Below are 20,616 nucleotides of genomic sequence, written 5' to 3'. Positions count from 1 at the left end.
AAACTTCATTTCCGAAGAGGGGTAATAGCCTTCTGAAGTCCAAGCACATGGCCAGCCCAAATAAAGTCAAAGTTCCTCTCTCTAATCTAGTGAAATAATTTCCTCATATCTCTAGGAGAAGGATTTATGCTATGAAACTAAACTGTGGGGCTGAGGTAATCTTCACTTCATTAATGCTTTCCCTAAAGATCAAGGCTTTGTTTACCTCACCATCTTTTGTGATACAACCACCTGCGCAAGTGAAATGAGGATGCCTGGATGGGTAGAGCTTTCTCAACCAAAACCAATTATCTGCGTTCAGAAAAACAGAAACTGCCATACCAGATCAGACCAATTGTCCAACTTGTCTGGTACCAGGTGCTTCCAAGAAAGGTGCAAACCCGCTTAATGCAGGAACATGCAACAACCTGCAGAGGGGAGAAGTTTCTTTCTAATGTCAGGCTACTGATGAATGGCTTATGCCCTGAAACATGAGGGGACTGATCTCTTGTAAGCTTTTAGCTAATAAGTGCAAATAATATTCTTATTATTGATGTCTACCGATCCTTTTTCAAATTATACTAAACATCAACATCATCTTGCAGCACTGAGAGGTTTTGTTATTCAAAAGAATCAGATCTCAGTTACATGGTCACTAAGAATGGAATTTGTATAGATAATCACTTCAAGAACCTTTAAATGTGTCTAAATAGTTCAAAATTGTTCCTTCTATTGTGCATTTCCTGTCAGTTGTCTACATTTAATTCCATCTGCCTGTGTTACTGAATTGCCTAGCTTTAGCTGCTTCAAAGGTTCTTCATAATGTTGTCCAGATTTGACTGACTTATATTTTGTCAGCCAGAAACTTTGCCATCTCACTCTTCAGTTCCTCCTATAGATCAGTAATAAACATGAACATCAGTATTGGTAGAGACTCTTTGAGCAACCATAACATTAACCTTTCTTCTTACAGATAACTCATTTATTCCTATTTGTCATCAGCCCTTTAGCCTCTCAGCTATAACTACTTAATTACCTAAATATCTCTTGTGAGGCATATCTTTATCAATGGCTATTTGAAAGTCCAAACAGGGTATTCTATTGGTTTTCCTTTATCCACTTTATCCTCCTCAAAGAATATTAGTAAATTGCAGGGTCAAGATTTTTCTTAACAGGAATTATCTAACAGTCATCCAGTATAGAAGCTGATCTTAAAAGTTTACAAATTAAGAGATTTTTGTCTGTATTCACTGCTCCACTGGTCAGAAAATGGGACATTTAGGAAAAAAACCCCAAAAAAACAAAAAAAACCCCACACATAATACGACTCTTCTCACCCTATTCTAACATTTAACTGCAACATGATTTTAGAAACTGATATTTGACAAACTGTTGAAGGTAGAGATTACTGGATTTATATTACATGAAAGCTTTCAAATGGTGTAAGTAATTAGTTTTTTGCTCTAGTGGTTCAATATATGATTTAAAAAATAGCTTTTACATTCAAATGAGAAGACAGATATGCTAGCAATGATATTTGAAAGTCCTATATCTCAACATGTCTTCCTAGAAATGAAAGATTTATACTATTCAAAATTCAGTAACCTAACTTTAATAATAAAAATATTTGTTTTTAACATTGACTGAGGCAAGATATCACAAGAACCTTAATGTTGGTTTTATTTTTACTGGTCCAGGACTAAAAATAGAAGATTCCAGCCCTTGGGCCAGTGTAATTTTCCCTCTCTGGTCTTGCTAACATCTTTCATAGAGGATCTTAAAGCAGTTTCCAAACAAAGACTCAGTCCTGTGAAAGTTATAATTGTTTTTGAGGAAGATAAACAGAAGCATAATAACTTGCCCAAGTTAACAGAGAATTGATGACACCTAGAAATACAATCCTGACTCACAGTGCCCTGTTCTGACCAAAATACAATAGCCCTTAGTAACAGGAATATACTGTTTATCATAGGTTATGTGAAAATGTATACAAGAAATTAAGTGAAAGCCTTATTTCAGCATCACAAAGACTTACCATTGGATCGTATTCCCAAAGTTGATTGCCTTTTAGGTGGTGGCACTTGAGCATTGTGACTGGGCCGTTAAGTTTGGAAACATCCAAGCATAAATCATCTGTTCGAATTTCTTTGTTGGCAGTGTATGAGAAAACCTTTGTAAAAAAATAATAATGTTCATCTACTGGGTTCTACAGAGAAAACAGCAGGTTCACATACCACTTCATTTATACCAAACTTAAAAATTTCTTCAATTTTTTTTTTTCACACTATATAGAAAACTCTTTTCTTAGGAGAAAAATATAAACACCATATCAATAATAAGGAAGTTTTTCAGATAAAAAACTTCCCTATTATTCCCAAATGGTAAAACAGGGGGGAAAAAAAGGGAAATTTTGGCAGGGTGGCAAGCAGCAATGCAGAGCTTCAAATAAAATAATAGAAAGAAGTAGATACAAAATATAGTCCCGAGTGGAGAATCACAAAAGTAAAAATGAAAACTATAAACTCAACAGCACTTTTCTGTCTGAATTTGCAAGAGTGACAAATCAACTAGAGAGAATCTGTAGGAAGGCAGTTCCAGGATCCTACAGGATGTCTACTGCATAGATGATTCCTATGGGAATTCTGTGCCAAAAAATTAAAAATTCTGTACACATTTTAAAATTCTGCAGAATTCTGCATATTTTCTGTGTCCAAATAACACAATATAATCCCTTCAGTTTCCATTATTTGGGTAATTTATTTCAAAATACCTGTCAACAAATGTCAACAATTCAGACAACAGCATAAGATTCGCCCAGGAGTACAGAGTTAAAGAAACCCTGAGGACAACCCAGTTCCAGTTGGGGGGTGCTGAAGGGGGCTCTGTGGGGCCCTCAGAGCCCAGACCTCTGAACTCCCACCCCCCCAGAGGCCAGCCATGGGACTCACCCCACCCCAGACACCAGTGCCCTCCTCCCCCCCCAGAGCCCAGCCACAGGGAACCCCTCAACCCAGATCCCAGCCATGGGGCACCCCTCAGCCCAGAAGTGGACACACCCAGAACTCAGATACCAGCACCACCCACCTCACTGGGCACCCCCAGCCCAAATACAACCACCACCCTCCCTGCAGAGTCCAGCCATGGGGCACCCCCAGCCCAGAAACCAGCACTCCCAGAGCCTTTACTCCCCCTGGGGAGTCACCCACCTACAGAAGATCAGGCTGGCCACCTCTGGATGGAGCGACCATTTGTGGTGAGATGAAAAGGTGCTGCTGAGGCGATCTGCCAGGATGTTCTTGGATCCAGACAGGTGGGTGGTTAACAGATGAATGGCATGTCACACACAAAAGTCCCAGAGGCTGAGCGCTTCCAGACAAAGGGCCGAAGACCTGGCTCCACCCTTCCTGTTGATGTAGTACATCGCAGCTGTATTGTCCATTAGGACCTGCACCATCTTGTCCTTCAGGTGGGGGCAAGAACGCCTGGCAGACCAGGCGAACTGCTTTGAGCTCCCAAATGTTGATATGAAGGGCCAGACTGCTGTGTAGCCAGCGGCCCTGGGTACTGAGCTAGCCCAGATTGGCTCCCCAGCCCAGGTCTGACGTGTCCGAAACCAGGGTAAGTGACGGAGATGGGCATCATGAAGGGATCCCCCGAAGCACCGACTATGGATCCAGGCACCAGTCCAAGGATGAAAGGACGTGACTCAGTACCATGACCACTTGGTCCAGGGCGTGCCTGCTGGGGATATAGATTGAGGTCAGCCATGCCTACAGAAGTCATAGATGAAGATGGACACAGTGGCCCCTCATTTGCAGGCATGTGTGGGCTGTGATAAGGGGATGGCTCTTCACATGGGCAATCAAGTGTGACATGGCCTCGAAGTGCGCTTGCGGAAAGAAGGCCCTGGCTTACGTGGAGTTGAGAACTACTTCGATAAACTCTGCGTTGAACTGGCGTTAATGTGGACTTCTCTGTTTATTAACAGGCCCAGATTGTTGCAGATGGATCGCACCAGGTCAAGATTCCATTGGACCTGTCATGGAGACCTGCCCTTAATAAGCCAGTCATTGAGATACAGGAAGATCTGGACCCTCCCCCGCATCATCTCAGGTAAGCTACTACCCGCACCATGCATTTTGTGAACACCCTGAGAGCTGAAAACAGGCCAAAGGGTAACGCCATGAACTGGAAGAGACGCCTGGCCACTATGAAACGCAGGAAGCGCCTGTGGCCCGGGAATACGGAGACATGAAAGTAAGAGTCCTTAAGTTGAGAGCAGCATACCAGTCCCCAGGATCCAGGGAGGGGATGATGGAGGACAGGGAGACCATGTGAAACTTCAACTTCTTGAGAGACTTGTTGAGGCCCAAAAGGTCCAGGATGGGTCTGAGGCTCCCTTTGGCCTTCAGATTAGGAAGTAGCGAGAGTAGAATCCTCTTCCTTCCATGTCCTAAGGAACATCCTTCACAGCCCCCAAACCAAGAAGCTTCTTTACCTCCTGAACGAGGAGAAGGGTTGCTGAATAGGGACAGGAAAAAGGGCATGGGGAGGGGTCAGGAAGAAGGGTATAGACCTGAGCCATTATGTCCAGGACCCAGCGGTCCGACATAACCCGTGACCAGGCCGAGTGGTAGGGGGAAAGGCGGTTGAGGAAAAGGCGGGTAGTATCCAGTTGACTGACTAGGGCGTGGCTCTGGGGCACACACTCAAAACAGTCTCTTCTGCCCTCCTGGTGTTGAACAGCCCCACGCTGGGCTGGCGAGGAGGAGAAGGAAGGGCGACAATGACTAAAACTAGCATTCTTGTCCTTGTAGGTCCCTGACAAGGCTGCCAGGATCTTGGCGACAGTGGTGGTTGGAAGGGCTTCCTGGCTGATTGTGGTGTGTGCAAGTCTAACGAGCAAAGGGTAGCCCTAATGTCCTTCAACCTGTGCAGCCTGGTGTCCGTTTGATCTGAGAACAGATCAGCTCTGTCAAAGGGGAGGTCCTGGATCGAGGCCTACATCTCCTGGGAGAGGCCTGCAGTCTGGAGCCAGAAACTACATAGCATGACCACCGCCGATGTGACCACACTTGCCACCGAATCCACCGCGTCCCATACCATTTGTAGGGAACATCTTGCCACCACCATGCCCTCCTCCACCAGAGTGCCAAACTCTTGGGCTAAACCCTGAGGGAGAGAATCCTGGAACTTTTTAAGACCATCCCAGAGAATAAAATTGTACTGGCCTAGCATAACCTGATGAATCACCACGTGAAATTGCAAGTTGGAGGTAGAATAAAGCTTTCTCCCAAATAAATCAAATTTCTTAGCGCCTTTGTTTCTGGGAGTCGAGGAGGTGGGGACCTGCTTGTCTTTTTCATTGGCCGCAGATACAAATCAGTGACCCTGAGGGCGGGTGGGTGGTTATAAAAGTATTCAAAACCTTTAGCCGGCAGAAAGTACTTTTTCTCAGCCCATTTCGAGGTGGGTGGGATAGAGAAGGGGGTCTTGAGGCCCCCCTCATGCACAGGCTGGGTGACCCAAGCAGGTGTAGAGGCTGAAGGGACAACGAAAAGGGTGTCCTCCTGTTCCGCCACCTTTTGCACCTTGAACCCAAGCTCTTGGCCACATGCCGGAGAAAGCCTTGATGCTCCCTAAAGTCATCCAGCGAGCTAGCTCTGGAAGGCCCCACAACCACCTTGCGTGGGGACAATGAGGAAGACTGGACCACCGATGGGGGTGCTGGAATCTTGACCACCGCTGGAGAAAGAGGCTTTGGAGTGGGCACAAGTTTCTCTGCCCTGTCCTCAGAGTGGTCTTCCACCTGATGTTCCGTCGAGGCCACCAAGTAGTGCTGGTGAAGGAGGCATTGTCACAACTGGTACACCCCACATGCTCCAATAAGGCCACTGGCTGTGCTGCCACTGTGGTGCCGCTAACGAGGGAGTGGGCTCTGGTGTCCAGTCATGCTGATGAGACTATGGAGATGGACTGAAATGGCCCTCCGTACCAGGAGGAATCCCCTTCCAGCGACCAGGGAGGAGCAGTCGACGCCTGTGTTTGTTTGCTGGTCGTGGCTACCGGTGGCTGTTGCCCAGTAACTGAATGGTAAATGTAGCGTGGACAGCGGTACCAGTGCCGGGGAGACCGATACTGGGATAGGAAACGTTCCCACCGTGCTGGTGATAGGGGCCGATGCCTAGAGAATAACCATTGAGAAAGTGAACGGTGCTGGGAATAGTGTGGGGAGCATCAGCCCTGTGCCAAAGAGTAGCACCATGGGGATCTGGAAGCTCATGGCGATGCAATTGGGATCTGCCCTGGGATTTCTGATACAGCAGTGAAGATCAACGCCTTCTGTCCGGCGACCGGTGTTGTTCCCGTCAGGTCTTAACGGCAGGTCTGCCCTCTTGGGGAGCTTTTGCCGGGTTCTGCGGTACTGGGACCGTCATTGGAGCAGGTGGAGACCCGTGTTCTCTCTGAGCCGTGGAAGCCTGGGATGACGAAGGTGAAGGCAGGAGTGCGGGTCCCATACCATTCCCAAGAGTCGGTGGTGGACCTTTAAGAGGGCTGGGCGCCCCAGTCGGGAAGGCATGATTGCGTGGTTTTGGAGAAGTCTGGCGGGCAGGCCCGGGTCACTTGATAGATGACTCCTGGGCCTTCTTGCTTGGTGGTGGGGAGCGCTTCTTGGTCTTCTTTTGCATCGGCAATGGCAAATGGTGCCAGAAGGAGTCGGGTGCTGGCAGTGGCACGACCTGCCTGGATGGCTCGGAAGCCAGGCAGAGAGCAGACTCCATCAGGAGAGCCCTGAGGCGGATGTTCTTCTGAGTGTGGGGCCGAAAGTTTTGCAGATCTGACACCACTCCTCATGCGACTCCCTCAAGCACTTAAGGCAGCTGCTGTGGGGATCACTCACAGATACAGGTTTGCTGCAGTCCGATTAGGGCTTGAACCCGGGAGACCGGGGCATGCCCCACTTGGAGCAAAGTCCTGCCAGGACCCTAACTACTAACTAACACTTAACTACTTAAGATTAGCGAAGTGAACTATGTACGACGGCCTTAAGGCACAAAGTTCAGAATGGCAGACAACCGCTAGCTCTTGCTAAGCAAGAAAGGCGCTCTGACTGACCACCATGGGCAGTAAGAAGAAAGTGAGAAGGCAAGGTGTAGGGCTGGCGGCGCCTGATATACTACAGTATGAGCGCAGCACTCCAGAGGGCACCACAGCCAGCCCTATGGGTATCACTAAGGCAAAAATCTCAGACGGCCGCGCACATGGGCACACGCACACCTAGAATGGAATCGACATGAGCAAGCACTCTAACAACAAACCAACCTTTTTAGATACTCTTAACTCATCTTGCAGGCCACGTCTCACATTAGGGTTTTTTAAACAGCACATTGTCTGTACAGTTAAATTATTGAAAGTGCTGGAAATTATGCGTAGACAGATGAGCAATGTCTGAAATAATTTAAAGTTGTAAAATATCTTGTCACCTGATTTCCACCCATTCCATGACAGTTAAATATTCCAACTTTTTCATTTTCCTTTCTTGCCATGTTATCCAGGCATTGATTTGTCTCCACATTTCTTATCTGGAGAAGAAATAAAGCAGAACATGCATCAAGATAGGTTTTTATTAATAGTTATTGGCGGGGGGGAACAGAATCAACCCACAAAGTATACCACTGGCATTGGATTCATAAACAGCAATGAACAAATCTTCTAAAAACTTGGAGTTACAGCTGAGCATAAGCGTCCCACAGTCCAAAAATTATTCTAACGTATTAAGATCAGGCTCTCATGAGCTTTCTAGAATTTCCTGGTTTCAGACAAACTAGATACCTATGAAATAATACGAGTCTGGTTTCAGAGCTTCTAATGCTAACTTGGAACCAGCCAAATCATAGGCACATAAACAAAAATATACTTTTATCCACAAAAGATTCAGGTTTGATTTGAGATTTATAGGAAGGTTTTTCCATACTGCTTTGAAAATGTAAAGCACCATGATTTAAAAAAAAAAAAAAAAGTTGTATGTTACTTGGGCGAGTTATTTTATCTAAACCAGTTTAGCCAATTGTATTTATAAAAGTCATACTCCACTTGCTTCCTTCAGCTGAACATAAAATATGCATATTTTAAAAACAAGTCATTCTATCTTACCAACAGATGCTCCCAGTTGATTTCCCCCTCCCTCCCACTGAACTATTAAAATTTAATACAATGGAGAATGGAAACACAAAAAGACTGAAGTGAAAAATGTAATACCTGCAGATTTTACAGCACTGTGGAATAAAAATAGTTATTCTCGCAGTTAGCTTTATAAAAATGGCCTTTTCAGGATGAACTTTCTCACTTAGTCCCATATAATACCAGGTGCCTATTTCTGGAAAATCTGTATAGCTGTTAAGCCAAATGTGATATGAGATCACAGGGAAGACCGACAAACAAAACTTCTTTGCACTCCATTTTTCTGCTTTTTTTGGTGCTCACAAGTCTCAAAAATAGCCTCATTTTATATTTATATTAAATTTGTATATCGAGCCTTCAATTAAGATTATTTAGTTTACACAAAATCAGAAACAAAGAAGCTTGAAATTAATTGACAACAAATGCAACAGGAACGTGAAACATTATGCATCTCTCGTGACACACTCAGCCCCCGCTAGAGTCTCAGATATGCAACAGAAATCCTCCTGCAGTTACTCCTCTGAGGCAAGTAGCCTGCCGCTGTTCCAGCAGCCAACAAGGATGGCTCTGGTGCAGAACAAATGTGAGAAGAAAGCACACCAGGCACACTCACCCACACAGCTTTCCTAACAATCCACCCCAGGCATGTCACCATACACACCCAACTGCTCCTGAAACAGCATCTCCTTCAGCAGTTTCCTCCACTAGCCTTGAGGGGGTGAAGGGTAGCATATGTTTGGGGGGAGGGAGATGCCCTGCTTCTAGGGACTGGGAGGGGTGATCAGCTCCTGCCTCCCATTCACTTCCCAGTGGTTCTGGGGGAAATAAGAATATCACTGTCCATGCAGTACTTCTGCTCCAGCATGGGAAGTCAGTGCCTAATCTCTGAGAAATATTATATGGAGCCGCACAAGACTTAGCCATGAGATACTGCACGCGGCAATGAATAATCTGAACTACTCAGACACATTCCTACGTTTTAAAGTAACTGTAAGCACTCTGGAAAGAGACCTAGACCTAGACCTAGATCATCGTGGTTAATTCAACAAAAAACTATATTCGAGTGTGCACAAGCAGTCAAAAATTCAAACTACATATGAGACTGTATAAAAGATGGGAGAAAAAAATCAAATGTACATTCTCTGGATACTATATTTAGTTCTGGTCACCCTACCTCAAAAGAGACATAGGCGAAATACAGGGATTCAGAGATAACCTACAAAAATTAGGGGCATAAAAGATACCCCCCTAGATAAAAGAGATTTGTCTGTTTAGTTTAGAGAGGAAATAAGAGGTATTCAAAACCATGGTTGGCACTACAGAAGATGAACTGGGATGTCCTATATGCCCTTTGTCTCATAATATAAAAACAAGGAGATATTCAATAAAATTGAAAGATGTAACATTTAAAATTGAAAAGGAAATACATATTTGTAATGTATAATTAGCCAAGGGATTTGGTCACTAGATACAACAGAAGCCAAGAGCTTACTAAATTTTTAAAAAGGGGATTAGATATTTGTATAGATAAAGTGATCACAGATATTCTCATTACACAGGATGAACAGATTTCTTTTTCAAAAAAAGGATGTAAATTATGCACCAGAGTACTAAAGCACTACTTGTTTATAGGTGTTCAGAGGAAACTCCACTTTACCTATGGCAAGTTGCTCCTTAATTGTCCACTACAAGGTTTCTTGCACTTTCCTTGGAAGTATCTGGAACTGGTCACACTCAGACAGAAGAATGGGTTAGATGAACCACTGATCTGAGCTGGTATGACCATTCCTGCATTTCTATGCAGGTCTAATAAATATTTCCTACTCTTTCACTGTTGTAACCATTGTCACGCTGCATTAAAAAAAAAAGGTTACTAACCTTTCATAACTATTGACCTTTGAGAGGTGTTGCTCATCTCCATTACATGTTAGGTACGTCCATGCCATATGCACCATTGTTGGAGATTTTTCCCTCAGTGGTATCTGTTGGGCCAGCTCTAGCACCCTCTGGAGCAGTGGGCTTATGTGCTGCATCCCTTTCGGTTCCTTCTTGCTGGTTAACTCCAACAGTGCGGTAGGAAGGTGGGTCATGGAATGGACATGAGCAACATATCTCAAAGAACAACTATTATGAAAGGTTAGCAACCATTATTTTTTCCTCAAGTGCTTGCTCATGTCCATTCCATATTAGGCTACTCACAAGCAGTACCCCAGGAGATGGGCTCAGAGTTCATGGACATGCTGACAGCAACACTTCTCTTCCAAAACTGGCATTGCCTCAGGCCTGTTGAGTGATGGTATAGTGGAATGCAGGTATGCACAGATGACGAGGTCGTGGATCTGATTGGGAGGAACGCTGCTGATGTGGCCTCGGATCTTGTGGAATGAGCAGTTAAAATAGCTGGAGGCAGAAACTTTGCCTCTTCGTAGTAAGCCCGGACACAGGAGTTAATCCAGGACAAGATCCTCTGGGCTAACATATGTAGCCCTATTATCCTCTCCGCTATTGCCACAAAGAGCTATGTTGATTTGTGGAAAGATTTAGTCCTCTCAATATAAGAGGCAAGGGAACGCCTAGGAATCCAACGAGTGAACCTATCATTCCTCAGAGTTCTTGTGAGATTTCAGGAAGAAGACTGGCAGGAAAACGTCCTGATTGTTATGGAATTGTGATACCGCTTTCAGCAGGAAGGCTGAATTGGGGCACAACTGGATCTTGAAAAAACACTGTGTAGGCCGGTTCTGACGTAAGGGCCTTAATTTCAGAGACCCTTTTGGCCCAGATGATCACCACCGGAAGGAGACCTTCCGAGACAGAAATGGCACGGGGCATGAAGCTAACAGATCAAAGGGGGGAACCTGCGAGCTTTGACAGAATCAGGCTTAAGTCCCATCGGGGGGTTGGCTTGCCACCTTGTGAATATAACCCCTCCAGCCCCTTGAGAAAGCAAACTTATCTCGTGGGAAAACACTGACCTGCTGTTCACTGTGGATGGAAGGCTCAGATGGCTACTAAGTTCACTTTAACAGATGAGAGGGCCAGGCCCTGCTGTTTTAAGTGAAGCAGTCAGTCAAGATAGACTGAAGGGAAGATCAAGATGCAGAGAGCGCACATTCAGAAGCCCAAGATAAATGCTTCCATTTGGCCAAGTAGGTAGCCCTGGTGGAAGGCTTCCTACTGCCTAACAAGATCTGCCGAAACTGTTCTGAGTTGGCTTCTACCATGCAGCATCCATGCAGGCAGATGCAAGGAAGCAAGGTTTGGATGAAGCTACCAGCCATGATCTTGTGAAATTAGGTCTGGGCAAAATGGGAGCAAGAGTGGAGATCCAGGAGCTTGCTGAACCAACGCAGTTGCGGATGCGCTGGGGCTATCAGAATAACTCATGCCTTGCCTCGTTTAATCTTTAGGAGGGCCACATGAGCCAAGGAGTTTGGGAGATTGGCATGAAGTAGGCAGTCTGCCCACGGGAGTAGGAAAGCATCAGGGAGGAGCCCAGGCTGTGTCCACACAGATAACAAAACTGATGGTACTTCCTGTTCTGCAGGTCCACCTGGAGAGGCCACCACCTTTGGAAGATTAATCTGATGACCTCCAGGTGAAGGGACCACTCGTAGTGAGAGAAAAAGCATCTGCTGAGGTGATCTGCCAGCACATTCCGGGCTCCCACAAAACGTGAGGCCTCGAGATGAATGGAGTGCTCCGTGCAAGTTCCATAAATGGATGGCTTTCCGGCATAAGGCTGAAGATTGAGCCCCTCCCTGCCTGTTGATGTAAAACAGGGCAGCAGTATTGTCTGTCAGGACTTGCACCACCTCAACTGAGGTCTGGGGAAGGAACACTTGGCATGCTAAGCGTACTGCCTTGAGTTCCCTGACGTTTATGTGCAGGGAGAGAGGCCCTGAGTCTTGAGGTTGTTGAGGTAGACTCCACGCCCTATGTCTGACGTGCCCGAGACTAAGGCTACCGATGATTATGGGGTAACAAAGGACACACCCATCATAACCAATCGCGGATCTTTTCTCCAGTCCAAGAGGCAAGGATGAAGGGGGGAGAGGGGGGTAACGTGAGCAGTGCATCTAGGTGGTGTCTGCTTGGGGAGAAAACTGATGCTAGCCGCATCTGGAGGGGTCTGAGGCACAACCTTGTGTGCTGAACCATATAAGTACATGCCACCATGTGCCCCCGTAGTTTGAAGTAAACCTGAGCTGTCGTAACTGGGTGGACTATGACACTGGATATCAGGTCCGACATTGTCTGGAATCAGGCCTCCAGCCGGAAGACCCTGGCTTAGGTTGAGTCAAGCACGGTCCCAATAAACTCTATTCTCTGAACTGGGACAAGAGTTGACTTCTGCTTCTTTATCAGCAGGCCCAGCACTCGGAAGGTGGCTCAGACCATGCTGATGCTGTTCTGTACTTGAGTCTGCGACCAACCTTTAATCAGCTAGTTGTCAAGGTACGGGTTGACTTGCATACCTCACTGCCTGAAGAAGGCTGCTGCAACCATCATACACTTTGTGAAAACCTAAGAGGCTGCCAATAGGTCAAAGGGGCAAGCCATGAACTGGTAGTGGCGCTGACCCACTATAAACCTGAGAAATCTTCTGTGGCCACAGGAGAGAGCGAGATGTGGAAGTAAGTATCCTTCAAGTTGAGGGTGGCGCACCAGTCTCCTGGATCCAGGGAGGGAACGATGGAGGCTATGGAGACCATGCGGAACTTGTTTCTTGAGATATCTCTTGAGGTGATGCAGATCCAAGATGGGCAGGAGTCCCCCTTTAGACTTTGAGATTATGATATACCAGGAGTAAAACCCCTTCCCTCTCATAGCTTGAGGAATGTCTTCCACTGCCTCCCTATCTAGGAGGGATTGCACCTCATGGATGAGGAGTTGCCCAGTGAGACGCGTCCCTGAAGATGGGAGGGAGGAGTGGATAAAAAGTGAAGGGTCTATCCGACGGGCACTGTACTCAGCACCCAACAGTTTGATGTTATGCATGAGGTCTGGGGAAGGAACACTTGGCATGCTAAGCGTACTGCCTTGAGTTCCCTGACGTTTATGTGCAGGGAGAGAGGCCCTGAGTCTTGAGGTTGTTGAGGTAGACTCCACGCCCTATGTCTGACGTGCCCGAGACTAAGGCTACCGATGATTATGGGGTAACAAAGGACACACCCATCATAACCAATCGCGGATCTTTTCTCCAGTCCAAGAGGCAAGGATGAAGGGGGGAGAGGGGGGTAACGTGAGCAGTGCATCTAGGTGGTGTCTGCTTGGGGAGAAAACTGATGCTAGCCGCATCTGGAGGGGTCTGAGGCACAACCTTGTGTGCTGAACCATATAAGTACATGCCACCATGTGCCCCCGTAGTTTGAAGTAAACCTGAGCTGTCGTAACTGCATGTTCTGTGGATGAAGGGAAAGCAGTGGATGTATTGTTTCTTGACTTTAGCAAAGCTTTTGACATGGTCTCCCACAGCATTCTTGTCAGCAAGTTAAGGAAGTATGGGCCGGATGAATGCACTATAAGGTGGGTAGAAAGCTGGCTAGATTGTCGGGCTCAACGGGTAGTGATCAATGGCTCCATGTCTAGTTGGCAGCCGGTGTCAAGTGGAGTGCCCCAGGGGTCGGTCCTGGGGCCCGTTTTGTTCAATATCTTCATAAATGATCTGGAGGATGGTGTGGATTGCACTCTCAGCAAATTTGCGGATGATACTAAACTGGGAGGAGTGGTAGATACGCTGGAGGGGAAGGATAGGATACAGAAGGACCTAGACAAATTGGAGGATTGGGCCAAAAGAAATCTAATGAGGTTCAATAAGGATAAGTGCAGGGTCCTGCACTTAAGATGGAAGAATCCAATGCACCGCTACAGACTAGGGACCGAAAGGCTCGGCAGCAGTTCTGCGGAAAAGGACCTAGGGGTGACAGTGGACGAGAAGCTGGATATGAGTCAGCAGTGTGCCCTTGTTGCCAAGAAGGCCAATGGCATTTTGGGATGTATAAGTAGGGGCATAGCGAGCAGATCGAGGGACGTGATCGTTCCCCTCTATTCGACACTGGTGAGGCCTCATCTGGAGTACTGTGTCCAGTTTTGGGCCCCACACTACAAGAAGGATGTGGATAAATTGGAAAGAGTACAGCGAAGGGCAACAAAAATGATTAGGGGTCTAGAGCACATGACTTATGAGGAGAGGCTGAGGGAGCTGGGATTGTTTAGTCTGCAGAAGAGAAGAATGAGGGGGGATTTGATAGCTGCTTTCAACTACCTGAAAGGGGGTTTCAAAGAGGATGGCTCTAGACTGTTCTCAATGGTAGCAGATGACAGAACGAGGAGTAATGGTCTCAAGTTGCAATGGGGGAGGTTTAGATTGGATATTAGGAAAAACTTTTTCACTAAGAGGGTGGTGAAACGCTGGAATGCGTTACCTAGGGAGGTGGTAGAATCTCCTTCCTTAGAGGTTTTTAAGGTCAGGCTTGACAAAGCCCTGGCTAGGATGATTTAACTGGGACTTGGTCCTGCTTTGAGCAGGGGGTTGGACTAGATGACCTTCTGGGGTCCCTTCCAACCCTGATATTCTATGATTCTATGACCATGCTGGACTAAGAGTGACAGATAGTCCAAAAACAAGAGGGGTGGATCTGAAACAGAGATTGATATAACACCCTCGGACACACCTTCATAAAGCTTGCTTGGGCCTACCGGAGTATCTCTGAAACCCTGACTGGGAAGCTAAGGTGGACACGAGAGGTTGGTGCTGTTTGTAACACTCCTCTCTTGGAGGCCATGAGACCTGAGGGGTTTCTTTCTGGGGCCTGAAGTGCTTCCTGAAAGAGACCAGGTATAAAGGTCTAAGGAATGCAGAGTGGCCTTTGAGTCCTTCAGGCCATGTAGTCTTGTGTCTGTCTGCTCTGAGAAGAGAGAGCAGCCTTTGAAGGAGACGTCCTGGACAGACTGTTGGACCCTCGTGAGGAAGGCCGGAAGACTGGAGCCAACAACAAGGCCTTATGGTGACAGCGGAGGCCATTGTCCTGGCTGCAAAGTCAGCAGCATCCAGAGTCACCTGGAGAGAAGTACTGGCCCCATTCTTACCCTCCTCCAAGAGCGATGTGAACTCCTGACTTGAATCTTGGGGCAGAGAGCCTTTAAATTTAGACAAGGAGTCCCACAGATTAAAATCTTATCTCCCCAACAAAACTTTCTGGTTGGAGATATGTAGCTGATGGCTGCCAGTCGAATAAATCTTTCTTCTGAAAAGGTCTAGTCTCTTGGGGTCTTTATGATTGGGGTAGTGCTCAACTGTCCCTGCCTGTCCCATTAATTTGCTGCAGACAGCACCAGGGACCCTCAGAGGTGCACGTATGTGCGTGTAGAGGTATTCAAACCTGCTCAATGGCACACAGTACTACTTATCTTCCCTCCCTCCCACCAAGGTGGGAGGGCAGAGAACGAGTTTGCCACAGGGCCTTGACCAGTCTCATCACCTCATCATTGATGGGCAAAGCCCCTTGCAGGGAGGTGCCAAAGGCAGGATATATCAATCAGACTGTGCAATTTTTTTTTTTTTTTTAAAAACTCCTCAATCTCTAGGTCCAGGTTTGCAATGACCCACTTCAGAAGGTCCTGAGGGGCCCTGAAGTCATCCTGCCTAAGCAGGTTACTAGGACCTGCAACAGCCTCGTTTGGGGAAGATGAGGAGGTGGCTTGCAACAGAGGAGGGGCTCTTTCCTCTTCCTTCTCTATGTCCATCAGAGCCACCTCCTGGATGTTGGTACCGGTATCGATGCCGAAGTCGGGGGTTGGTGCCAAGTGGGAAGGAGCCGTAGTGTGTTCCTCGAACAACTGAGTAGGAGGGAGAACCTCGCACCAGGGGAAACCCCCAGGGATTCCAGTATGGCCACTGCATTGGCCAGGTGCCGGCACAGGGATGGGTACCAAAGTCTGGGGTGGTGCATAAACTGGGTACCGGTGCTGGGCTTTAGGTGCTATTCAAGATTCCCCTTCAGACTCTGAAGAGGAATCTTCTCTCAGAGACCACGACAGAGCAGCACCCACTTCTGCCCCCATGTGGAACCAGGGTTCCAGGGACCAGCAATCATGACACTGGGATCATGGAAGGCTTTCCGCTCGAGGATGCCAAGAGCTGGTGCCAGGAAGGAGTCCACTGCTGCTTCTTCCCTCCTTCTGGTCACCAGAGCTGTCAGGTGTCCCCTTGGAGTTAGTGGGACGGGCAGAGAAAGGCCCTTTGACACTTGGAAAGCATCCATGGTCGATGGTATTATCAGACCACTGGCATCACGGTGGCTTCCGGGTGTCAGTAGAGGGTCCCCGTCCGGACTCAATACTCTAGGCGGAATCGACGGTGCCATCACTGGCCTGTGAGAGGATGAGTGACCTGGTCCAGGTCTCTCTGCTTGTCTCTCTTCTGCACTGGTGAGCACCCTCTTGGTGTGCTGCTTCTTATTATTTCTTCCTTGGCACCGGAGACAGTGAATAGTGCCAGGGGAAACTTCACACCAACAGAACAACTTGGCGTTAAGACTCATCTGAGGGAGGCTTCCATGAGGACAGCCTTCAGCCTAATGTGTCTGTCCTTTTTAGTGTGGGGTTGGAAGTCTTGGGAGATCTAGCACTTGTCCCTCATGCGAGTTTCCGCCTGACACTTCAAGTAGCTGGAGTGCAGGTCACTCATTGGCATATATTTGCCACCAGAGGCACAAGGCTTGAAGCCTGAAGCCCTTGGGGCGAAGAAGTCCCTCGACAATAAGAACTATTTACACCACTATATATACTAACACTAATTATAAGAACTATATACACTAAACTATGATAACCACAAACGAAGAAGAGTCCAAAACCACTGGGAAGAAAGCCTTGACATAGCAAGAATGGTCATTCCAGCAACCGTCAGAGGCAGAAAGAAGGAACTGGTGTGGGGCTGGCAGTGCCCCTTAGGCCGATGCGTAAGTGCATGTCTCCAGCGTACGTTAGAGCCAGCCCAACGGATACCACTGATACAAAAATCTCCAAAAACAGTGCATGCAGTGCGCATACACCTAACATGGAATGGACACGAGAAAGCACTTTAAGAACTCCTCTCTTCATGCTTTGTTATTTGTAATCCCTTGATGTTTTATGTCTAATGCAACTATTGGCTTGTCTACTCTGTAGATGAGTGCACACCAGCTGGCATGTAATGGGCACCAATGTGTCATGCACTGTCTGTGGATCCTGATGGCACACACTAAAAGTTTAGTGTGGGCCATCAGGATCCACACAGACAGAATATGACACACGGGGGCACACCAGAATTTACATCTTAGATGGTACACACTAGTGTGCCATTTACACAAGCTCTAAGCTCCTTGTTAGTTTTAATGGTTTGTAAAGCACCATGCACGAAAGCTTATGCTCAAATAAATTTGTTAGTCTATAAGGTGCCACAAGTACTCCTTTTCTTTTTGCGAATACAGACTAACACGGCTGCTACTCTGAAACCATGCACATCAATGAAACTGAATATATAAAATATGCACTAGTGTCTAAAATATTTTTTACAAAGCCTTTCCATGCTAATTTAGTACTGCTGTAAATAGGGACAAGAAATCCCAACCTTTGACATTGCGGGTCAACCACTTGGTAATACTTCACCAAACTATTCAAGTCAAATATACCATTTTACAGATGAAAGACATGGAGCTGTGAGATACTGCACTTTGGTGCTGGAGACACTGACTTCAGCTTTACTATTCAAATGAGATTTCAAAACTGGATATTATGCTGTGATATCCCTTACAAAAAGGAAAATTAAAAGTACATAATTAAAAATAATCCTTACCTCCCCCAAAGAGAAATAATGGCGTGGAATTTGGGAATCGGGATACACATTCTCCAGGTACCAAGAGAAAGGCTTGCATTGCAGCTTATGTCTTAGCCCAAGGCGTGACGATATGTCTCCATAATCTACCTTTGTAACTCCTGTAGAGAAAAATGCTTTATTTCAAACAGTGGTTGCTAGTGAATTTTAAACTGCTGAATTTTAATAGGATAGTGCAAATGTGATCAACATATGTTACATGCTTCAAATATACTCTGTCCGTAAATACATCTCTATGGCAAAGGCAAATAGGAATTTTTTAATAGTGTACTTTTTTGAATTTTGTTCTTGTTCTCCTGGAGGAAAAGTCACTCAGTGGGGACTACTGCTTGTGCTTTTTTTCTAAGCACAGGAAAGGCTAAGCCACTGAATCTGTATTACATGTGACAATCAATTTATTATTAGCATCTGATGGAACAATTTACATGCAAATCACTGTCTGAGCTAACAGGGAAGAAAAAGATGAAACCTTTAATCATTATCGCCATAACTTGCAGGATAATTCTTACATAATATATATCTGGGTCTTTCTATGTTGAATGCAGAATTCCACTTTTAATGAAGCTCTGTTGGCCAAGCTATAAATTTGGGACCACATACTACATTCTCCATCCACAGTACAACTCTCACTTGTGTCTATGGGAGGTCTGCACAAAGAACTAGGGTAGAATATAGACTTTATAACACTAACTTTTTAGTTATTTGTTCAGTACCTTATTGTTGCATTCATCATCCCTAGATAGGAAAGTCTCCTAACATTTAGGACTGCCATTATTTCTATCCTCTTTCTTACCCTCTTTCCCTCCCTCCCCCATTTCCTGGTCTTTGTATCTTTGTTTCTTTATCAGATACTTCCCTTCCCTCAGAAACCTTCTCACATGTGCACTTGAAATCTGAGTCCTTCCCATCCCATTTGTTAAAAGGATCAGCAATTAAATAGTTAATGCTGGCATTTAAAATATCATAATTAGGCACTGAAGTTAATACCTCAATGAGATTAATGGGAAAAGGAGTTTGCAACTCTCACAAACTGCATCAATTTACACTCAAACTGTTCATAGTTTCACTCTTATCCTCAACAGCATACAGGTTAAAAATGTACTTTTTAAAGAACAAATGAAAACTTTGATTTCTATACAAACTAAATGTGCCATATAGACCATATAAATACATCAAGTGGACCAGGTCCGGCCTACAGATTGGGAGTCTGACAATTTTGTTTTATGAAGACAGCAATTTCTTATAAAAGTAAGAAAAATGTACTTTTTTGTAATTCATGTTCTTCAAAGATAATTATAATAGAAGAACCACCACCACTGGCATTCCTGTTCTTGTGTGACTGAGTTTGGAATATTTCAAAGCTAGCATATTGAGTCATTAAACTAACTCACCAGAAAGAGCTGCATAGCTACCTACTTATAGCAGTGAGTGATCATTATATTGTAGCTGAATAAAGATTCACAAAAGTTTAAACATGAAAAAATATTCCCCAACTTGAAAGGGGCTGGAGGAGGATAGCTATATGTTCTGAGAACAAGAAATATGGATCAATAATTTTCTCCCCTACAAAAGATAACTAAGAGCTTGTGCTCACCCAAAATGTACAGAAGTATTGTACCAAGATGGGAGTAAAGATGTGGGGATAAATATTTGTGGTAAGCTTGCCTTGTACTGAATTCCCAAATTATGGGCATGAGATATAGTGTGAAAAATCATCATCCCTGGAGAAAAAGAATTTGGAATAAAACCTTGTGTACTGTCAGTACTGGCTTGTTCTCAGTTTGCTGGGATAGAATGAGGAAACTATCACACTCCACACCAGCATAAAACTCCAAAATACTTGCAAGGAACCAAAAAGAGACTTTTTTAAGCAACTTCATTTTTTTTTTTTAAATCAAGGGGGGAAAATAATAGGAAAGGCTTCCTTGATGAACAAGTATGACATAAAACATAGCTGAAGTATGGAGTTCCTCACCTTTCGGTTGGAAAAAAGTGGCTGATGGATGAAGCATTTACTTATCATTATGCCTCAAGACAAAGGAAGGAGTCTCTTGTAACTTTAGAGTATTCTAAATTCATTCCTGCACAGAATCTGTTATATTGACCTTTGGAAAAATGCTATTACATATAAAATGCTACAACTCTGTCACATTACTAAATGACAATAAGAATTCAAGTCATAACCATGAAGAAAAAAATTCAAAAATCACATTCAATGGTGTACAATTGTGATATTTGTCCAACTGGCTTTAAATACCCACCCCCTGATTCAGAGAAAGAAATGTCCCTTCTTCCTTCCAACATGCAACAGTCTGATCAACACTGAAGAATCCCACTCTGGAGATTTCAGGCATAGCCAATCATCACCCAGTGTCAAACCTGTAATTCCTGAGTAAACTCATACAGAAGCTAACCAAAAGCAGACTACCCACTCCTCTAACTGAGGGCAACACCTTAAACACTGCACAATCAGGATCTAGGTCAAAGCATAGGAAAAATGGTTACTAACCTGTTCTGTCACTGCTGTTCTTTCAGATGTTACATATGTCCATTCCACTTCAGGTCTGCACAACCCCAGT

At 45.4% G+C, this 20,616-nt stretch overlaps 1 protein-coding gene across 11 annotated transcripts in view; it reads right to left on the bottom strand.

The window, feature by feature from the left end:
* Positions 1–20,616, bottom strand: part of GALNT1 (polypeptide N-acetylgalactosaminyltransferase 1) — a 184,914-nt gene that overhangs the window by 20,826 nt on the left and 143,472 nt on the right. For 8 of the 11 annotated variants that reach the window (XM_038389894.2, XM_038389893.2, XM_038389897.2 and 5 more), the window contains 3 exons: positions 17,999–18,138; positions 7,464–7,562; positions 2,015–2,149 (listed from right to left, as the gene is read on the bottom strand). In XM_038389894.2, the coding sequence (XP_038245822.1) occupies positions 2,015–2,149; positions 7,464–7,562; positions 17,999–18,138 (374 nt within the window). Of the gene's footprint in view, positions 1–1,446; positions 1,787–2,014; positions 2,150–7,463; positions 7,563–17,998; positions 18,139–20,616 lie in introns of those variants that run through there. The other 3 variants (XM_043508615.1, XM_043508614.1, XM_038389902.2) reach the window with 3 other exon arrangements.

The sequence above is a fragment of the Dermochelys coriacea genome, chromosome 2 (assembly GCF_009764565.3).
Source record: "Dermochelys coriacea isolate rDerCor1 chromosome 2, rDerCor1.pri.v4, whole genome shotgun sequence".
In the NCBI taxonomy this organism is placed as follows: Eukaryota; Metazoa; Chordata; order Testudines; family Dermochelyidae; genus Dermochelys; species Dermochelys coriacea.
The sequence above is the reverse complement of the archived record's forward strand: the minus strand, read 5'-3'. Positions and strand labels throughout refer to the sequence as shown.